Source organism: Nuphar pumila, chromosome 6 (genome assembly GCF_984573655.1).
Source record: "Nuphar pumila chromosome 6, dmNupPumi1.hap1.1, whole genome shotgun sequence".
Taxonomy (NCBI): Eukaryota; Viridiplantae; Streptophyta; class Magnoliopsida; order Nymphaeales; family Nymphaeaceae; genus Nuphar; species Nuphar pumila.
The window spans coordinates 48,168,247-48,188,597 of NC_143254.1; the positions used below are offsets into that span (position 1 = coordinate 48,168,247).

General features: G+C 37.8%; 1 protein-coding gene across 2 annotated transcripts in view; it reads right to left on the bottom strand.

Moving 5' to 3' along the window:
• Nucleotides 1-7,274: 7,274 nt before the first annotated feature.
• The window catches only part of LOC149834794 (cyclase-like protein 3), a 65,590-nt gene continuing 52,513 nt past the window's right edge, over nt 7,275-20,351 (bottom strand). For both annotated transcript variants that reach the window (XM_090010294.1, XM_090010295.1), the window contains one exon: nt 7,275-7,715. In XM_090010294.1, coding sequence (XP_089866420.1) covers nt 7,590-7,715 — 126 coding nt within the window. In that variant the 3' untranslated portion in view covers nt 7,275-7,589. The remainder of the gene's footprint in view (nt 7,716-20,351) is intronic.

Below are 20,351 nucleotides of genomic sequence, written 5' to 3' on the forward strand. Positions count from 1 at the left end.
AGGAATAGGAAGGTTGTCGTAAGCGCGCTGAGATCTCTGATTTTCATACTTCAGTAGAGCTGCAGCTTTCTGTTATCATTTTTTATAACTCAGACGTTGCTAGCTTTGTGGCTTCTGCTGTGACTTGAATGTGTGCTGGATTGCTGCTCTCATTATCTATCGGATCATCATCAGAGTTGTTGTATAACTCTGCTACCTGTTAGCTTCTTTCTCTTGTGCCATGACTAGTTTTTTGACATTCATTAGCAGACTGCTGAACTTGTTACTGGATATTGGTCTCTTCAATTTGTAGACTTCTTCTAAGATAAGTCCAATCTACTTCATTTACCTCATGTACTTCTTGAATTAGCAGAAAAAAAAATCTGTTTGATAAGGGAGACAAGGTGTTGACTGTTTTGTTTTTTTGCAAGGCTCTGCAAATTTTTTCAAAAATCACAGATTCATTTTTTTTAATGGGTGAATCAGATTGTAACCCTAGTTGGAAGCTTTCCTCTGTTCTACTAAATGGTATTAATTATGTTCCTTGGTCAAGAGCAGTAACTTTATCTCTTGGCAGTATGAAAAAATTGGGTTTTATTTATGGAACAAAAATTTGTCCTGCATCCACAAATAATGAGTATGAAGATTGGATTTCTAGTGACCAACTTGTTCGGTCATGGATTCTTAATTCCATGGAACCTTAAATTTTTGGAATTTTTACCTTCTCTGAATCTGCAAAGGAATTGTGGGATTCTATAGCGGAGTTGTACGATATTCAGAATAATGTTGCCCGCATATTTGAACTCAAGTTTGAGATTGCAGCAGCACAACAAGGTGAAAAAACATTCAGTGAACATCTTGGAAATATGAAAAGAATGTGGGACGAATTGAACATGTATCATCTACATACTATTGATACCAAGATACTCTTGCAAAGGGCAGAAGAAGATAAAATCTTTTCATTACTTAGTAGCCTCAAACCTGAAGGAGTAATATCTTTATGGATGCTACTCTTCTTTCTTTTTCTAGTATTTGTGTCATTATTCAACGAGAAGAAATTCGAAAGAAGACTATAAATATTGAGATAAAACCTCAGAAAATTGAATCAAATACTTTTTTGGCAAAGAAAGATGATCAGAGGAAATTTTTTGTCATTGAAAAAGGAAGGATTACTTATCGAAATAAAGGAAAAAATGAGACCTATCGTTGTGATCGTTGTGGAAAAAGTGGGCAAAACAAGAATCGATGTTGAAAATTACATCCTCACCTCAAATTAATTTTTGACAAAAACAAGAAAGAACATGCTGCAATAGCTGATACATCCATCTCAATGAGTCAATTAGGTCACCTTCAACAAATCAGTAAGTCCATGTCTTCTAAACAAAGCTCTTCTTCCTCTACTCATGCTTTAGGTAATTTACCCACTTGCCCTACTCTGTCTTTTAAAGTTAATTTTTGGATTATTGATTCGGGAGCCACTGATCACATGGCCAATAGTCCATCCTCTGTATATGAATTTACCTCTAGGTCTGATAAACCTAATGTTTATGTTGCCAATGGAGTTATTGTCCCTGTGTTAGGAAGTGGCAAAATTATTTTTTTTCTAAATAGTGTTACCTCTGATGCTATGGTTATTCCATCCTTTCCAACTCAACTTCTTTTTGTTGAAAAATTTACTAATTCCTTAAACTGTAATGTTATTTTCTCTCCTAATTCTGTCATCTTTCAGGATCGAAAGTCGAAGCAGACGATTAGTGAAGGAATTTATTCACATGGATTATACTTGCTCAAACCCACTAATAAGGCGTGTTATACCAGTAGTTGTGTGGAGAGTCACCTCTTACACAAACAGCTTGGACATTCGTCCAACCGTGTTTTTTTTAGTCTTTTTCCTTTTATATCAATTGAGTCTAGTGTTTGTGATGTTTGTCAATTCGATAAACAAACACACTTACCATTCATTAATTCCATATCTCTGTCTGTTGAACCTTTTGAACTCATTCATTCTGATTTATGGAGACCTGCTCTAATTGATTCATCTGATGGATATATGTACTTTGTGTTATTTATTGATGATCGATCTCATGTTACATGGTTATATTTGTTAAAATAAAAAACTGAGGTGTTATCTGCTTTCAAAGACTTTCATACTATGATATGTACTCAATTCAATGTCAAAGTTAAGACATTTAGGTCCGACAATGGTTTGGAATACACTAATGGCTCCTTTGCTGAATTCCTTCAGAGCCAAGGAATTATTCATCAAACTAGTTGTGTTGGAATACCACAACAAAATGGGGTGGCAGAGAAAAAATTGACACATTCTTGAAGTCACAAGAGCTTTTATGTTTCAAATGAATGCCCCAAAAAGGTATTGATCTGATAGAGTTTTAACGGTAATATATTTGATTAATCGACTTCCAAGTCCGATAATCAATTTTAAGGCTCCTCTGGAAATTTTGAAGAATCGTACGCCTGACATATCTCATTTGCAGGTGTTTGGTTGTGTGTGTTACGTGCACCAACAAGCAATCCATCGTGACATTTGTTATGATGTGTCATCCAAAAAATTTGTCGTTTCTCGTGATGTACGGTTTGCTAAAACTGAACCATATTTCCCAGCACAGAATGATTATGAGAATTAGTCCCAGGAGGAGTACTTGTCAGATTTGGTACTGCTTTCAACAATAACGTCTAATGTCATTGCCCCACATATAGATGTTATACCTTCAGATAATGAAGTAAATGTTATACCTCCAAAGAATGAAGTGAATCCTAGAGTTGATCCAACCGAAGCACTTTCAGTTCAACAAAAATGAAGCAGAGAAACTCGTCCTCCGGAAAGACTAAAAGATTTTTTTACTTATCATATTGTCTTTTATCCTATACAATCTTATCTGACTTATGACAATGTTGCTCAATCTTACCATGCTTTTTTTTAGTGCAGTATCTAGTGAGCAAAAACCAAAGACCTTTCGAGAAGCTAATTCCAACACTATTTGGAAAAATGCGATGAAAAATGAATTGCAGGCTCTCGATGAGAATAAAGCATGGGACATTGTTCGATTTCCCCCAGGAAAAAAAACAGTTGGGTGTCATTGGGTATACAAAATAAAACATAAAAGTGATGGAACTGTGGAACGACATAAGGCTAGACTTGTTGCTAGAGATTTTATTCAAACTTATGAAGGAGACTACAAAGAGACATTTGCTCCTGTCGCGAAGATGAATACTTTCTGAGTCCTTATATCTCTTGCAGTAAATCAGGACTGGGAATTATTTCAGATGGATGTTAAAAATGCACTTCTGCATGGTGATCTAGAAGAAGAAGTCTATATGAGTGTACCACCCGGTCACTCACAAGAAGCCAAACCCGACTTAGTGTGTAAGCTAAAAAAGGCAATTTATGGACTCAAGCAATCACCACGAGCCTGATATGCTAAATTTAGTTTTTTTTCTCGTAATAAACGGGCTAAAAAGGAGTGTGTCAAACCCCTTTTTGTTTGTTAAGCAAGGTATTTATGGTACTACTATTGTTCTGGTGTATGTTGATGACATTGTGATCACTGGTAATGATCTAGGTGAGATATTAAAGCTCAAGACTCTTCTACATAAGCAGTTTGCTATCAAAGACTTGGGAATTTTAAAATATTTTCTTGGATTAGAAATTGCTTACTGAAAAAAGACATATTTCTTAATCAACGAAAATATGTGTTGGATCTGTTACAAGAAACTGGAAAATTAGGAGTAAAACCTTCAGACACTCCTACTGATAGCGGAGCTAAGCTTAGTAATTATGGTGAATTATTGTCTGCGGTCAGTTCTAAAGATTAGTTGGCAGGTTAATCTATTTCAAGGTTGTTAAATGCGATGAGGCGAAGCGAGGCGTTGAGCCTGCGCTTCGCCTCTGAGGCGTACGCCTCAGGTACTGAGGCGTACGCCTCACACAACTGGTATGGAAGTGAAGCGGTGGGAGGGGAGGCAGGGAGCGGCGGAAAAGCAGTTGACCAGCAAGTGGCGGTGGATCCACCGGCACTTGGGGTTAGCACAACCGACTAATTGGGCGGAGGAGGAAGACTTGGGGATGAAGGAGGGGGTTCTGGAGGTTGATGAGGGCCAGTTTGCGCATCACAGCACGCCTCAGTACCTTGAGTGTGCGCCTCGCCTCTGAGGCGTACGCTTCCGGTACTGAGGCGTACGCCTCTCACAACACTGATCTATTTGACCATTACTCGACCAGATATATCTTATTCTGTTAGTTTGATCAGTAGATTTATGCATGCTCCAAGAAAGAATCACATGAATGCAGTCAACCGAATTCTGCAATATTTGAAGGGGTCACCAGGAAGAGGTATTTGGATGCGTAAGAATGGACACAATTTTATTACTACCTATACTGATGTTGATTAGGCCAGATGTCCAGTTGATCGAAGGTCTACCACAGGGTATTGTACATTTATTGGAGGTAACTTGGTAACATGGAAAAGTAAAAAACAAAATATTGTTGCTCGATCAAGTCCAGAAGCTGAATATCGAGCAATGGCATCAACCACTAGTGAAGTTATTTAGCTGCAATTGCAGGATTTGGGTTTTGGTTCATCTCAACCAACCAGAATGTTTTGTGATAATCAAGGTGCAATTCACATTGCTTCAAATCCAGTTTATCACGAGCGAACTAAACATATTGAGGTGGATTGTCACTTCGTTCAAGAGAATGTTCAAGCTAATGTTATTTGTACCCCTTTTGTTCGCAGTGATCAACAGTTAGCGGATATCTTCACTAAAGGATTGCCTTCTGTCAAGTTTCAAGAGATATTATCCAAGTTGGGCTCTATCGATATTTTTGCACCAACTTGAGGGGGAGTGTTGGTAGAGAAGAGAGATTTTGGGAATTTGTTGTTGTTTGTGTGTGATCTGATGAATCGCGTTCTTTAGTAATTGCTAATTAGAGCATTTAGAAAATGGTAGTTACTAAAAGAAGGGCTTCATTGTATCTATATATACGTGACCTCCATTGTCAAAAGAACTAATCTTTCCCTCTCTTCTCCCATGGAGTAGGCTAAGTCAACCACGTAAATCTTTGTTTTTGCATTCTTTCTTCAGAATCAGCTCTTCTTTTAACACCTAAAGTCCCACCAACCATGGAACTTGGATTCTTATGAGATACCAACTCCATGACAATGATGCATGGAGAATATTATTTGATATATGATAACCAGAGGTGACTTTAATACATTAATGGGTGCACCAAGAAACCATTGGGTGGTGCTCTCTAATCCTAGTGTACACTAGGAAGCTTCCAGGTTCCATTTTCAATACTGAGACCGATTCGTTCAGTGGGAAACAAGGATGTAAACAGTTCGTCGGATCGGATGTGGCCAATACCAAAATTGACCAGTCCAATGCTGGCTAAACCGATTTGAATTCAGATTCAGATGGTGAAAAACTCATACCAGACCTACTTTTTTACATATTTTTTGGATTTGGTAACAAAAATTCATGGTTTTGGCTTACCAAATGCAACTAAATGGAATCGAATTCAGTCAAACATTGGATAAAATCCAATCCATCCCTAGAAACAAGCATTATTGTCTTGTGATAACAATTTCTTGCCCTTGTATGGTGCTCATCCTAAAAGTAGATTTGACTGGATCCATATCTATTAATCTATTAGGGATCATGACAGGCTATGATGGTTGATACATAAGGCCTGGATAACTCGTGTATGACTTGGTGCCTTGGTTAGCCGAACAGGGCCTCGGTTGGAAGATTCTCTGGCCGGACGCTTCCTTTCTATGCCACAAAGTCACTGACCGGATACGGGTTTGAAACACGCAAATTCTTTTTACTGAAACATCAGATATGAGGAAACAGATTTTTTTCAATATTTAAATGATTAAAAATATTTTTATATTTTCACATATAAAATATATTTATTAACAAACATGTTCAACGTACTTGGATTGTAGTTTTTCAGCTGGTGGTGCGTCTAATTTGGGAGGGCAGGAATAATGAAATTTTCAAAAGGAGATTAGTTCGATATCCAAGGATTGTGGCTCATATTTTGAATGGGATTAGAGATCATATTCTCTGAATTGTAAAAGAATCGAACCATCCTATTTTCTTAAACTGGGTGTTTGCTATGGCGTCGTCCTCCGGTGGGCTGGGTGAAATTAGCAATTTTTAGCAAGTATCGGGTGGTTGGTTCATTAAGATGGACTGGTTGATTAGCAATGCTCAGGTGACTGCTAGAGAGTGGGTGTGGTGGAAAACAGTTTCATTGGATGTGGAAGCAAATTGTGTGATAGTAAAAAAAAGCTCGAGACATGATGCAGTGACCCTTACGAGGTATGCTCTTGAAGGTAGGAGGTCGAATAGGCTTGTTCAGCTAGAGATGAACTTTTTGAAGTTTAGTACATGTACCTCTCCATCTTGAAAGATCAAGCGTCCTAGGTATTGATGAGTGTTGGACAGATAAACCACTAGATTGGTTTTCTTTAGGATTTTTGTCAGATTTGCCAAAAACCATATCTAACATACAGATTTTGAATGAGAGAACAGGGGTGGATCATTTAGTGGGAGGATATGTTTTTTTGGCAAATATGACCAAAACATATGAATAGACTCTTGGATCATTTTTTTTTGTGTAGATGGAATTTTACAAGGAACTAAAATTCGGTTATGAAATTTCTGAAATTTTTCATCTTATAAAATCTCTCTCTCTCTCTCTCTCTCTCTCTCTCTCTCTCTCTCTCTCTCTCTCTCTCTCTCTCTCTCTCTCTATATATATATATATATATATATATATATATATATATATATATATATATAAGTGTGTAGGAAATTCAGTCGAATTGGAATCTTGTTCCACTAGATTCTTCCTTGTGGCTGAAGTAGCCAAAGGATCCAGTAGAATTGGATTCCAATACCACCAATTCCCTCAATCCTAAGTCCCAAACACATGATACGTTCAGTCCAACATGATGGTCCACAATATTGTCTACGACTCAATTAGCTATGGGTCAATATTCGGTAGCTGAGTTGAATGGACTCCTCAATACACGTGATGATGTGAAATTCCAACCGGCCTTAATGCATCACTAGCACCCTTATGCCCAAAACCGTATGGCCCCCATTGTTTTATTGCATGACAATGACCACAAAGACTTTAAACAGCAGGTTCAGCCAAAGTGTATCAGGGAACCGCTTCAATCATGAAAATTCTTTTTCCCACTTCCCCAATTGGGTTTAGAGGGAAAACAACTAGGGAATGGAGCAGAAAAAAAAAGGCTTCTAGTAGCATTATCAGATAATATTAAAGCAACTTTTTTCAAATAATCTGCAGGGTAATAGCATTTTGAAGCATCCATGCCACCATATCAACCAATAAACAGAGACTATTCTATTCCTCTCGAATAATTCAACTGCCTGTTCCGACGTAACTAATTAGACAACATGACCGAGTTGCCTCAACCTTGAACTGCAAGATCAGGTTCGACTTGAATGCCAAAACCTGCTCCATGTGAGGTTTTAGGTGTTCCGGATAAGAGCTGATCACATCTGAAATTAGAAGATTCTAACATAGACTTCTGTTAGAAAGTTCAAAACCATCATTTGATTAATATACATCTGATTGGTGATCCTTCAGCACCAACCAACCGAAGTGGTAAGCAATGCAAAGTGTAGATACCAGGCTCAACGTTATCAAGCTTTAGGCCTTCCACAAGAATAATTTCCTGCAACATTTAGAAGCAGTGTCACTGACAAACTTAATGAATAAGTGATCCATATCCAAAACCATAACGTTTGTTTCTTTGTTATGGAACTAAAAGGCAAGGAGAATGCAAGTCTAACTTGTGCTACTAATTCAAGACATTTGGCTCTGAATCAGGACTGTAGATGACTTGTACATAACAGTTACCATATACATCCTTCAAATCTTCGAGATGAAGTTTGAGCATGAGTTTGACCTATTTTAAACAAAACCATTGTTTATGTCATAATTCACAAAGTCTACAACTGACTTGGGCCTCAAATAATTTCAGACAACTCTGATCCTGAACCATGTAGGCATTAGTAAACAGTAGAACTGTTGCCTTCAGTTATCCACTCATATAGGTCAACAAAGCGAATAAAGCATGGGACAAATATGTTTTTACTATCTCAGCGAAAAAAGCATAAACAGTAAAGTATATTTAAAAACAGTTATGTTCATTTCCCAGAAACAAGGCATACAGCTAGTGTTTTCAGATGATAACAATCAACTTTACATATTAACATAGAAACGGGTTCACCTATCGTGCAGCCAAATCTAGTAGAAAAGACCAAGGGCATGTTTGTTTTGGTCACTAGTGAGAAAATAGAAGTCGTGATTGTGAATCACAAGGTCAACCTTGTGATCTACTTTCACAAGATTCAAGGCAAAAGCAATCACAGCTGGCAATCAGCTGTCACGACTTTTACATTTTCATATTCTACTAACCTTGAGAAAGTATGGTGTAATGCCCCAAAAATTTTAACCTTAATTATAGTTCAAATATTGAAATTTCGAGACCAATTTTTTTTATAAGTATAAGTAAATCAAATCTTATAATGCATAAACGATTTTTAAAAACGGTTAAGACTTTGGACACGGTTACACTAAAGATAACAATCAAATCAAAAGGTACGGGATATACACATTTCAAACCACGTACAATATAAGACTGAAATATGAAGAGTTTTAATTTTATTTCAAATCAGAGTGTGAAAACAATACTTTAGTCTTTACATAATCAAGTACTTAAAACGAAAAGATCATGAATACCAAGATCGCAAGGTAAGAGTGAACCCTCGAGAATGCAGCTCGATCAGCCATTCACTCCAACTACTCATCATACTTTACCTGCATTACATGTCCCCAATAAAACGGGGTCAGACTCGCTAAAGTCTGATAAAGCAACCAAAACTCAAACTTAAAGAAAACATATCAAGCATTTAAAGGTAAAGATATATTATTCATTCATCGTCAAGTGATAGACAAGGGAACAACGTCCTATGAGTCATTCATTTCAAGCATTCGAACATAAAGCATTCAAAAGCACTTCATCACTTAATATTCTATTCAACCTTAACTCACGTAATAAAGCATAATCTATATGCATCCAAGTCATACAAGTCATCGCATAAATATAAATATAAATATATATATATGCATCTAAGACATTCAGATCATTGCATCATTTTCATATGCATTCATAATTCTTATAAACAATAAGTTAAATCACATTTGATCATTCCAACGTGAAACACACGCACATACCTTATAAGTAATTTAGTTAAATATTCATGATACACATCAATCATGATACATAAGTGTGATATATTTACTCAGACAATCATAATGCAATCATTTGCAATGAAAGTATGTAGGGGTGATGTATCATTCACCTAATAAGTCAAAACTAATCATTTGTAGGTGTGATGTGTCACTCACCTATACGCTAATATAAGCGTCGCAATCAGAACCTCATATCAAGATCTAAAATCAATAAGAATCTGATTATCATATCTGAGTTCAATATATAATCATGCTATAATAGAAAAGTCAAATCTATAGATTCATAACTGACTATCTCAATCAACTCAGAAGATCATCACAATTTATCATAACATTTCATTTATTTATAATAAAGATTTACAAAATCCACGCTGGATCACCTGGTCTGGGAAATGTACAACCTCACAAGAAGTTACCGCCCTAAACGGATGGTCTGTCTGGTCTTGGACAATGCACTTCCTCACAGGAATATACCGTCTTCGCAGGCTACCCGCTCTTAGACAATGCACTTCCTCACAGAGACTTACCGCTCTAGGCAGATTACCTGATCTGGTCATGCACACCCTCACAGAGAATCCTTTGGAAACAGTTCCTCAACGGGTACCATATCCAGTAAAAACTATTGTGATACATGCATCAATACAATTGACCACTCTCAGGGTCGATAACCATCAACACGGGCATAAGCATGTATACAATCAAAGCATCACATCATACATCACTTTATATGGCATTAAAATTATAAAATCACACATTTAACAAATAAGGCTTCATCAACCAAAGTTCACTATTGAACTTAAGCATTTATCGCATGCATTCATAATTTTATTTCACGTGGCATTTAAAGCATATCATACATAAGCATATTATCCTACGCATCATATCATCGCCACAAAGAACATTGCACTTCGTAAATTGAACCTCGAAGCATGCGTAAACAAAACATGAGTTCTATGCATGCATACGTGAACATGCACATTTCATAATACGAAGCAACTAAACCTTAATATACATAACTTCTGCGTAGTTCGAGATTTGCACACACGATAAAAGTCATATGCATTTTGCACCACATGAATCGATATATCACCTTAGATATAATTGTGTAAGGGTTGGTCAAAATCTCATTGACCATCCTACCGTACATCATATGCATATATTTCTCAAGCAAACAAGACATACAAGTTTAAAACAATTTATAACATTCGCATGCATTCTTCTATACAAGAATAAATGAGTTCATCATATGACAAGACAATATATATAACATTCACAGTATGCATCGAACACGACTTAAACATATCGATAGTAGTTATATGTGCACCATGTATCAAATTCATACAAACACACAAAGCAATATAGTATGCGCAAACCAAAGTATGATGACACACATTGCGTACATATTATACATTCATAAGTGCACAGGCATTCAAACCCACACACAGGTGTACCTGCAGCAAACACACTCCATATTTCGCTAACTATAATCATGACAAGTATGATCTCCGAACTACAATCACAAGAGTCCTAGATATCCACAACTAAGTGAAGTGTGTGAGCATAACTTGTATTTACAATTCATTTAGATATTTAGTGCAACATTATGCTTACACAATTAGTACCTTAACATGCTCTTTATAAGTTCAGTTAAGGTATCTTACCTTAATAATGTGAAAAACAATGAATCGAAACTCAAAAAACCGAGTTTCGAAATCCGTAAAGACCACTACCCAGTGTTGTGAAAAGCGTTGAGGCGTAGTGAGGCGCTCCACCAAAATCTGAGGCGAGGCGTAAGCCTCAAAGTTTTTTTTTAAAAAAACTTAAAAAAAACTCTAAAAAATATATAAAATTATAAAAAAATAAAAAAAAACTTTATTGATGAAGCAACAACCAACAGGAAATAAAAAATCTCAAATAAATGCTGAAAAAAATATGAGATTAACTTGTAAAAGTAACATTAATGCAACAACTTGATCTATATAAGTATCTAAAAAATAAAACATGAGCATTCATTAAATTAAAAAATAACATTAACAACAAAATGCATCTTAGCATTAACAATACAATGTCATAATTAGAATTAACAACCAAATGTTAATATATTTGTCCAAAACTCTTCAAAATGAGAGTGTTAACATTCACAATTGCAATTGAAAACCTAAAAAACATATAAATGGCCATAGCTATATGATATGAATTAGAGCCTAGGCTCTTCTTGTGTCTCATCATCATCAATATCTAAGTCTTGACGGGATTGCGTTTTTAGCATGAGGAAAGCTATGGGGGGAATGGCTGCCAAGGAATTCATTGATAATGAAATTGTTAGTTTCTTCCATGGCTTAGATGGTTTCCATTGTGTGTGACTCTCAAGGACTGCATCTTCATACCGGTGCAACTAGAGAAACTCGAAGTCATTGGATATGCGATTCTGACACTTGCTGGAAGGATAAACCACCAAACTGGTTTCCTACCCCAGCTTGCTAATCCAAAAAAAGAAAAAAAAATCTATTTGTGGTTATGCAGGGAACTTCTGCTCATCTTCTCCATCTCGTACCAGCTTTCGAACCCTAGACCTCATGAATAATACGACACCATACAGATAGCAGGCACAAGAAGGAAGACTAACACAGATTAACCATGAGATGATGAGATAATAAAATTACTAAACTGCATAGTAAAAATATGTAGAACGCTTTTTTTTAAACAAAAGTTTAAAAGTGATATTTTGTATGGATTTTAACCATTAATTAATTTCAGCTTTCTGTTTGACAGTTCCAGTGGAAAGTTGTCTTGAAATGTGTTTTCAAAAACTTAGTCGTTTTTGGCTGCATTCTCAAAAATCAGGAGATCCTCAGAGATTACACTTTGAAAAGGACACTCACCATCTTAGGAAATTTGCGACTTCAGCACTTGTAGCTTGCTGATACAAACTAACGCATTTGATTTTGACCTGTCTGCATTTCTTGTTCACCCAACTGAACCAACAACCAGACACTCAAGCAACTCGGCCTACAGTCCAACCCAGCAGATGGGTTTCAAGCACCAAGAACTAATAGTTCATAACCAGAGTCTGACCTACTTGGGGCAGATCATGTCGGGCTATGGCCTGATGCCCACTTCTCCAGTCCAGCCAGACTACACCGAATCACCTTTCCTACATGCTATTAGTGCCCCCATGGTTGCCTCTGTGTGGAATAAAAGCGCCACACAGAGCAGACCTGAAATATGCACCAAGCCATACTTCATGAGCTTATTCACCCTCCCCTTAAGAATGGGAGCAGGGGCATACAGTAACACTCCACTAGAAATGCAGCCAACAACTCAATAATTGAGTTTGATCTACACTGTAGTGAACATTGAAGAGAGAAAACCAGACAAACCATAGCTTGAAATCAGCCTGAGTCATCCAAACTTATGCCGGTAAAGAGAGCATTGATTCGAGTGGGAAAGCCACACCATGGTCTGCAACAGACGTATGAGAAAGCAGATAACTGGGTTCTTGAATCTTTACCTTGAGGTAGACATTGATGGCGCGATACAGTCCATCGTCGTAAATCCTGACGTGGTCCGGAAGCGCCACAATGAGGTTGTAGAACTTCTCCGGCTTCCAATTCCCATCGGAAGCGATCTCTGCGAGGTACCCGTCCATCAATTTTCCGACCACCATCCTTGGCGAATTCTCGAACCTCTTCTCCTCTTCTTCATCCTCACCTTCCTCCTCTTCCTCTCTGTCTGCACCACCGCACCCCTCGAGGAAGTAGCCAAGAATCCTCTCCACGCAATCGATGTCGTAGAGGGTCTTGATGAGGTAGGAGTAGCTCGGCAGCAGCAGATCGTCCAACGTCGCCTGGTCCAGCTGCCCGGCGATCTTCCTCTCCAGCGTTGTCTGGCACGACTCTAACGCGCTCAGGATGTTCGCCGTCCGGAGCAGCCCGAACAGAAGCCTCATCGTCGTGGTCGAGCTACTGCTCTTCCTCACCAGCATATGGTTCACCACCGTCTCCAGCAGCTCCCTCTGATCGTCCTTTGTCACGACGGAGACTGAGTGCGAGGACGGCACCCTGTTTCGCCGCGACAGGCCTGTAATGAACTTCTTGGCGTAGCACACCAGCGACCCCTCGCTCTCGACGCACAAGTTGCGAGCTTTCACGGCGGAGATGACCCTCTTGTAGAAGGGTAGCCCCAGAAAGGTGAGCTCATCGTACCACCAGTGGAACCTCACCGGATCCCGGTGCCGAAGGTCTGTCTCGATCCCGTTTCAGAGGATGCTACCGTCGGGGCTCGCCATCAGATCGCCGGCGACGGTGGTCCTGCTATCGTGCACGAAAACGAGAGGGAGATTGGAGGCAGAGGGAGATAGGAGGTGAGAAAAAAATAAAAACACGTAAAGGGGTCGGTAGGGCTTTGTTTAAGCCCTATTTTTTAGGTTGAATGAGGGTTTTGACCCTCATTTGACCAAATAAATTGAGTGTGTGTGCCTCAGTCCAAGGCGTGTCTCGCCTCAAGGCGTGCGCCTCAAGGCGTGCGCCTCAAGGCCTATGAGGCGCAAGCCTCAAGGGTATTGCGCCTTATGCCTGCGCCTCAAGGCACAAAGCCCCTCGCCTTGAGGCGAGGCACGCTTTTTACGCATTGAGGTGCGTTTTTAATAACACTGCCGCTACCCAAGCAATACAACGAACCCTTTGTGTGTGATCGCAAATGCCAAAAACTCAAAAAATGCCAATTATAACAAGATTAGCCAAAAATAACAAATTACCCTATAAATCATTACCAAGAGCCAAATAACACACAAATACACTCCAATAATTTACAAACTTCATCAAAAATATATTTAAATATAATATATATATAAAGTGATTTATAGCCCAAAATAGTTCTATAAATGCAAATTATACCCTGATTGGCTTGAATGAAAAAATGAATACGTAATAAAAAAATAAATGAAATTCAAAAGCTAGAAACACATTTCTAATTTGGAGATAAAAAAATAAGTTCTTTATTTATTAATAATCCTTAAAAATTATGGGTTTTACATATGGTGACTTGTGATTTACGATCACAGGATCCAAGAATCACAGGGCATTGCAAACATGCCCCAAATACTCTTCAGTTTGAAGCCCATGGACTCCATCTTACAAGGTCCAAGCTACGACATGTATACCTGAATACAATTGTAATTTCTTATTTGCAACAGCAGACCCTCAGTCGCCAGGTTCATGGCCGCAATTGCACAAACACCCCAGTATGTTTGTGCAGGATTTGACCTATAAAACCCTAGTACACAATTGTACTTTGGATATGGGTCCCAGGAGAAAAGTAGAGTAGCTGGTAACTGTCACTCCCTTCAGATCATATTTAAGGAAGCATTCTTGTCAATTGCCTCGACTCATCAGTTACAAATCTTTAATGTGCAGAAGGCCTACACCTTCAATAATTTTTTATCTACAAAAAATTAGACAGTAACAAATGTGAATCCTCTGTCTTGCTTCCACTTTTTCAGTTTGAACCATTCCACTATTACCCAGTTCCTAAGGTGTACAACCTCTTCTGGCAAAGGTAGGTTGGGTGCATTCAGGATATGGAAGGACAAATTTCTTCGTTGGTGTACCCGCATTCACCGCTCGTACTTTTTGGCTCATGATTGGTGATTCACAGACATCTTGCACCCAGCAGGCTATTGTTTAAAGAAACTAAAAATGGAGTGAGGCTAGCAACCGGAAATAGCATATGTAAGGTAATCTTCCTGCAGTCTAAGGGAAGTACAAATTTCCAATTTCCAAAAAAGCATGATAATGATCTATATAAATTTGATGCATGAAGATTGTGGTGGTGGTGGTGGTGGTGGTGGTGATGGCAGGGTCAGTCAGCAACTTGGTTATAAGGATGATAGTTGTAGTAGTGGTGGTGAAGAAAATAGTGATGATAATTTGATCATGACACATGATAATGATGGTGATGAAAATGACATTGCTATTAATGATGATAATAGCATGGGTATCATCTCTATATCAGGCCATTGTTAGCTGTGCACTCATTCTCTCTCCCAAGACAGGAAAACATGTTCACTTGATTCCTTGTCTTTTTGATAAATGTGCACAGAAGCTACTGAGCAACAAGCTACACGCTCCCAGTATCCAGTTGCACAAGTAGAAAGATAATATAGGCAACTAAAATAATGATAGTTTAGGAATTAGTTGTTAAAACCTTTTAAAATATCTCAATCTTTTTCAATCCAATTTTTCTTAAAGATGGCACATTACCCAATAGTTATATGTTGCTAAATAATCAAGTTAATTGACACCATAAAAGTTCCTTAATCACTGCGCCAAGCATGGGAGTCGTGCTTTCTTGGATCCAATATCTGGGTTAAGATTGCAAATGCATACTTTCGGAATATCAAAGTTGTTAAAATATACCATGCGTATGGATCTGGATCCAGATCCATACGCATGGCATATTAAATGAAACACATGCTAAATTCATCTTCATTAATGGCATCCTTGTAATATCTCTGATATTACAAGGCTCGTTGTATACTTGTTTTGTTTTATAAAAGTTAGGGTTTGGAGGTCGAGCAAAGGTGCGCCCCAGCCGATTGTGCATCTCTCTCTCTCTCTCTCTCTCTCTCTCTCTCTCTCTCTCTCTCTCTCTCTCTCTCTCTCTCTCTCTCTCTCTCTCTCTCTCTCTCCTTTCCTGTGCAGGCTGAACCACACATACGAAATTGAAATCTCATATGGTATCAGAGCTTGGGGTTGCGGAATCCTATTAGGAGCGTGTTCATCGAGATCACAGGTTTTGGCTTGTCTTCCTCTCCCAATCTTTCTATGCAACTCATCTTTTCTCTTTTTTTTTTTCATTCTCCTCTCTGACTGCAGCCATAAACGACTGATTGTAGCCTGTTTGATTCTTTTTTTGGTTGTAGTCACCATTTTTTTTTCTATTCTGCTAGTTCTTGATTCTTAACGTGATATCAATCCCTTCGTCTGCTAGTTCTTGATTCTTAACGTGATATCAATCCCTTCGTCTGCTACTTATTTTTTCTATTTCTAGAAATTTCACTCTTTAACATGATAACAATCTCTTTGATTTCCACTCTTTAACGTCTTTGATTCCAGAATTTTTTTTATTCATTCTTTGATTTCCAGAACTTTTAACGTCTGTCAGTTTCATTCATTCCTTGATTCCAGAAAATTTTTCCGTTATTGCTATTTTAGTGTCCCCTGTGCAACGCCTACAGGCAGATTGTAACGGTTTACAATCTCGATTCTGAACTGCAAAAAAACCTGTTTGTTTCTTTCCATTCGTTTTGTTTGCTTATTCATTGTCCCATTGATATGGATTACTCATCGTCATCCGGTCCCTCTGCAAATTTCTTGAGTTAGCTCGTTACAGAAAAACTTACTCATTCTAATTTTTTGACTTGGAAGAGGCAAATCCTTCCTTTTATACGGAGTCAGGATCTCGATGAACATCTAGATGGTTTAGTTCCTATACCACCACGCCTTATTTTGCAGGAAACCAAGGATGAGAAGGGTGACACAATTACCATTTCTATTAAGAATCCAGAGTATACAGCTTGGAGGAAGCGGGATCAGTCTTTGGTTGCTTATATTACGTCAACACTCTCTCAAGAAGTGTTGGTTACTCTTTCAGATGATTGCACTGCGGCGGATCTGTGGAGTAACTTGTCTCAGACATATTCTTGTAACGAGATATTGCGGAAATATAAAGAGTGCATACAAGCACTTACAACAATGAATAAAAGAGACAATATCACAAGTCCACAAAGGGACAATACAAGCACAAGCCTTTAAGAAGGCAACAATATACAAAGCCTCTTATTGAGAAGAGAGAAAGCTCTCAAGAATGAAGATACACAAGGGGTTCACCCCTATTTATACAAGAGGGAGAGGAGGAAAAAGGAGGGTCAAGGGGCCTCAAAAGGAGAGCCAAAAGGGGGCCCCCATAGAGTCGTTGGGAGCCCCCCAACGGTCACATTTGTGACCGTTGGGGTCTCCAACGACTCTATGGTTGGAGCCCCTTTTAGTCCTCAAAAAATACAAAAAAGAATTCGAAAAAATAAAAAAAGAAAATTACATTTTATGAAATTTGAAAATAGTTGTTTTCTAAAACAACTATGTGAAAATACAAAAATACCCCTATCGGGTATTGATGTAATATACAGTGTGTATATATATATATATATTAGATACATTTTAACACCCCCCCCCCCTCAAACTTTACGGGGAAATGATGGAAAGTTTGCAAAGAAGAAACATGAAGCGAGGAGCCGGAAGAGCTTTAGTGAAGAAGTCCGCCAACTGATATTCTGAAGTGACATATAGCAGAGCAATAGTTCCTCGTAAGAATTCGTCACGAACATAGTGGCAATCCATTTCAATATGTTTTGTACGTTCATGAAAAGTATGATTGCTCGTAATATAGATGGCACTCTTGTTGTCGCAACATAGCTTTGAAGCTTCGGTAATATCAACTCCCATATCTTTAAGCAAACTGCGAAGCCATACAAGTTCCATTGTCGTGGTTGCCATAGGCCGGTACTCAGCTTCAGTGGATGATAGTGAAACTTTCTGCTGCTTCTAGCATCGCCAGACATTAAAGAGTCCCCTAAAAAGACACAAAAACCAGTAGTTGAGACTCGATCATTGGGATTACCTCCCCAATCTGCATCAGTATAAGCAAGAAGATTCAAGGAAGAAGAGGAGGATAGAAATAGCCCTTTATTGATAGTATTCCGAATGTATTGGATGATTCGGAGAACAGCACTCATATGCACAGTTGTAAGAGCATGCTGAAATTGGCTAACTGAGTGAACCGCATGAGTGATATCTGATCTGGTGATGGTTAAATAGGTAAGAGACCCAATGAGTTGTCTGTAAGGGGTGGGATCTTCCAGAAGAACTCCATCCTCCAACCGCAATTTGGCATTAATAACCTCGGGAGTCTCTACTTTCTTATCATCAGAAATCCCAGACTTACAACATATATCTGCAGCAAGCTTCATCTGTGACAAAATATATCCTCTAGGGGAATATGCAACCTCAATGCCAAGGAAATATCCGAGAAAACCTAAGTCAGACATATCAAAATTATCTTTTAACATATTTTTAACATTGATAATACTACTTTGATCGTTCCCAGTGATAATCATATCATCAACATAAAGCAACAAAATTACGATACTAGAACCTGCATGTTTAACAAAAAGAGCAGTGTCAGTATAACAAGAGTGAAATCCTAACTTTATCATAATATCACTGAAACGATCATACAAAGCCTTAGGGTCTTGTTTAAGACCATACAAGGCCTTCAAAAGCCGAAGTGTTTGACCTTGCTTAATATTTATTCCGGGTGGCGGATCCATATAAACTTCTTCACTTAAACTTCCATTTAAAAAGGCATTTTTTACGTCAAGTTGATAAATAGGCCATTTTTTGGTTGATGCGACAGCTATTAAGGTCCTGACACTAGTCATTCGAGCTACGGGAGCGAATGTTTCTTCGTAATCAATGTCATATTCTTGGGAGTATCCCTTAGCAACTAATCTAGCTTTATATCGTTCTAAAGAGCCATCGCTTTTAGTTTTAACTTTGAAGACCCAGCGACAACCAATAGATTTTTTGTGTGAGAGTAGATTAACTATTTCCCAAATATTGGCCTTTTTTAAAGCATTTAGTTCAACTTGCATTGCTTCAGCCCAATGAGGTATAGATTTAGCTTGATTATAGTGGCCCGGTTCAAAATAAGAATGTAGGGTTATTAGACATGCCCGATAGTTGGGAGTTAAGGAATCATAGGATACAAACCTATTTGAGGGTATTGATATTCTAGAAGAATGCCTAACTTGTGGTTCCTCAGTGGATTTAGAAATTTGAGAGTATTTTTCAAGGGCACTAATAGGATTTTCTTGATTTCTTCTTGAGTAAACATTTATATTGGTATCACTATCATGAACATTTATATTTGAATCACTATCATTTGAGAGTGTTATGTCAAGAGGGGATACCTCATGAGTATCGTCTATGTTTTCAAGAAAATCTTCTTGTATGACATCAATAAGATCATATAAGAATACATAATCAATTTCATTTGTTTCTTCTATTTTATCAAAACCATTTTCTTCTTCTAGAAATGTTACATCTTTTGAAATATATAGTTTATCATTCTTAAAATCATAACATCTATACCCTTTTTTATTTTCACCATATCCCAAAAAAACACATTCAATAGCTTTTGGAGATAACTTATCCCTTTTATGTAGTAGGACAAAACATTTGCAACCAAAAATACGAAGACGATTGAAATCGGGTGAAAATTTAAAGAGTTTTTCATAGGGAGAAGCATTTTTTAACTTAGAAGAGGGCATTCTATTGATTAGATAGGTTGAGGTTAGAACGGGTTCGGCCCAAAACTTCTTTGGAATATTCCTAGAAACAAGTAATGTTCTAGCGGTTTCTATAATGTGCCTTTGTTTCCTTTCCGCTAGTCCATTTTGTTGAGGAGTCCTAGGACATGACTTTTGATGGCAAATGTCATTCTGGGTTAAATAGCTTTGGAATTCGTGAGATAAGTATTCGCCACCAGAATCGGATCTTAAAATAGATATGTTACTTTGAAATTGATTTTGAACCTTTTTATGAAAGTCTTTAAAGAAAGTAAATACTTCTGACTTATGACTAAGGAAATAAACCCAAACATACCGAGTAAAGTCATCAATAAACGTAACATAATATGAATAGCCCCCTTTAGACATAACCGGAGAAGGCCCCCAAACATCCGAATGCACCAATTCAAAAGGCCTTGATGAGAGAAAAGTTCTAGTTGGAAATGGAATAGACTTCATTTTTTCCAAAAATGCAATCTTTGCAATTAATTTCTTTTTCCTTACAAAATTTGTTTCCAAAAGGAAAGAGATGCATTTTGGAATAACTTGGATGACCAAGTCTTTTATGCCAAGTTTCCATGTTTTTTTTTGACATAAGAACAAAAAAAGTTTGTAGGGAGATCAAGATGGTCCATATAATAGAGGTCT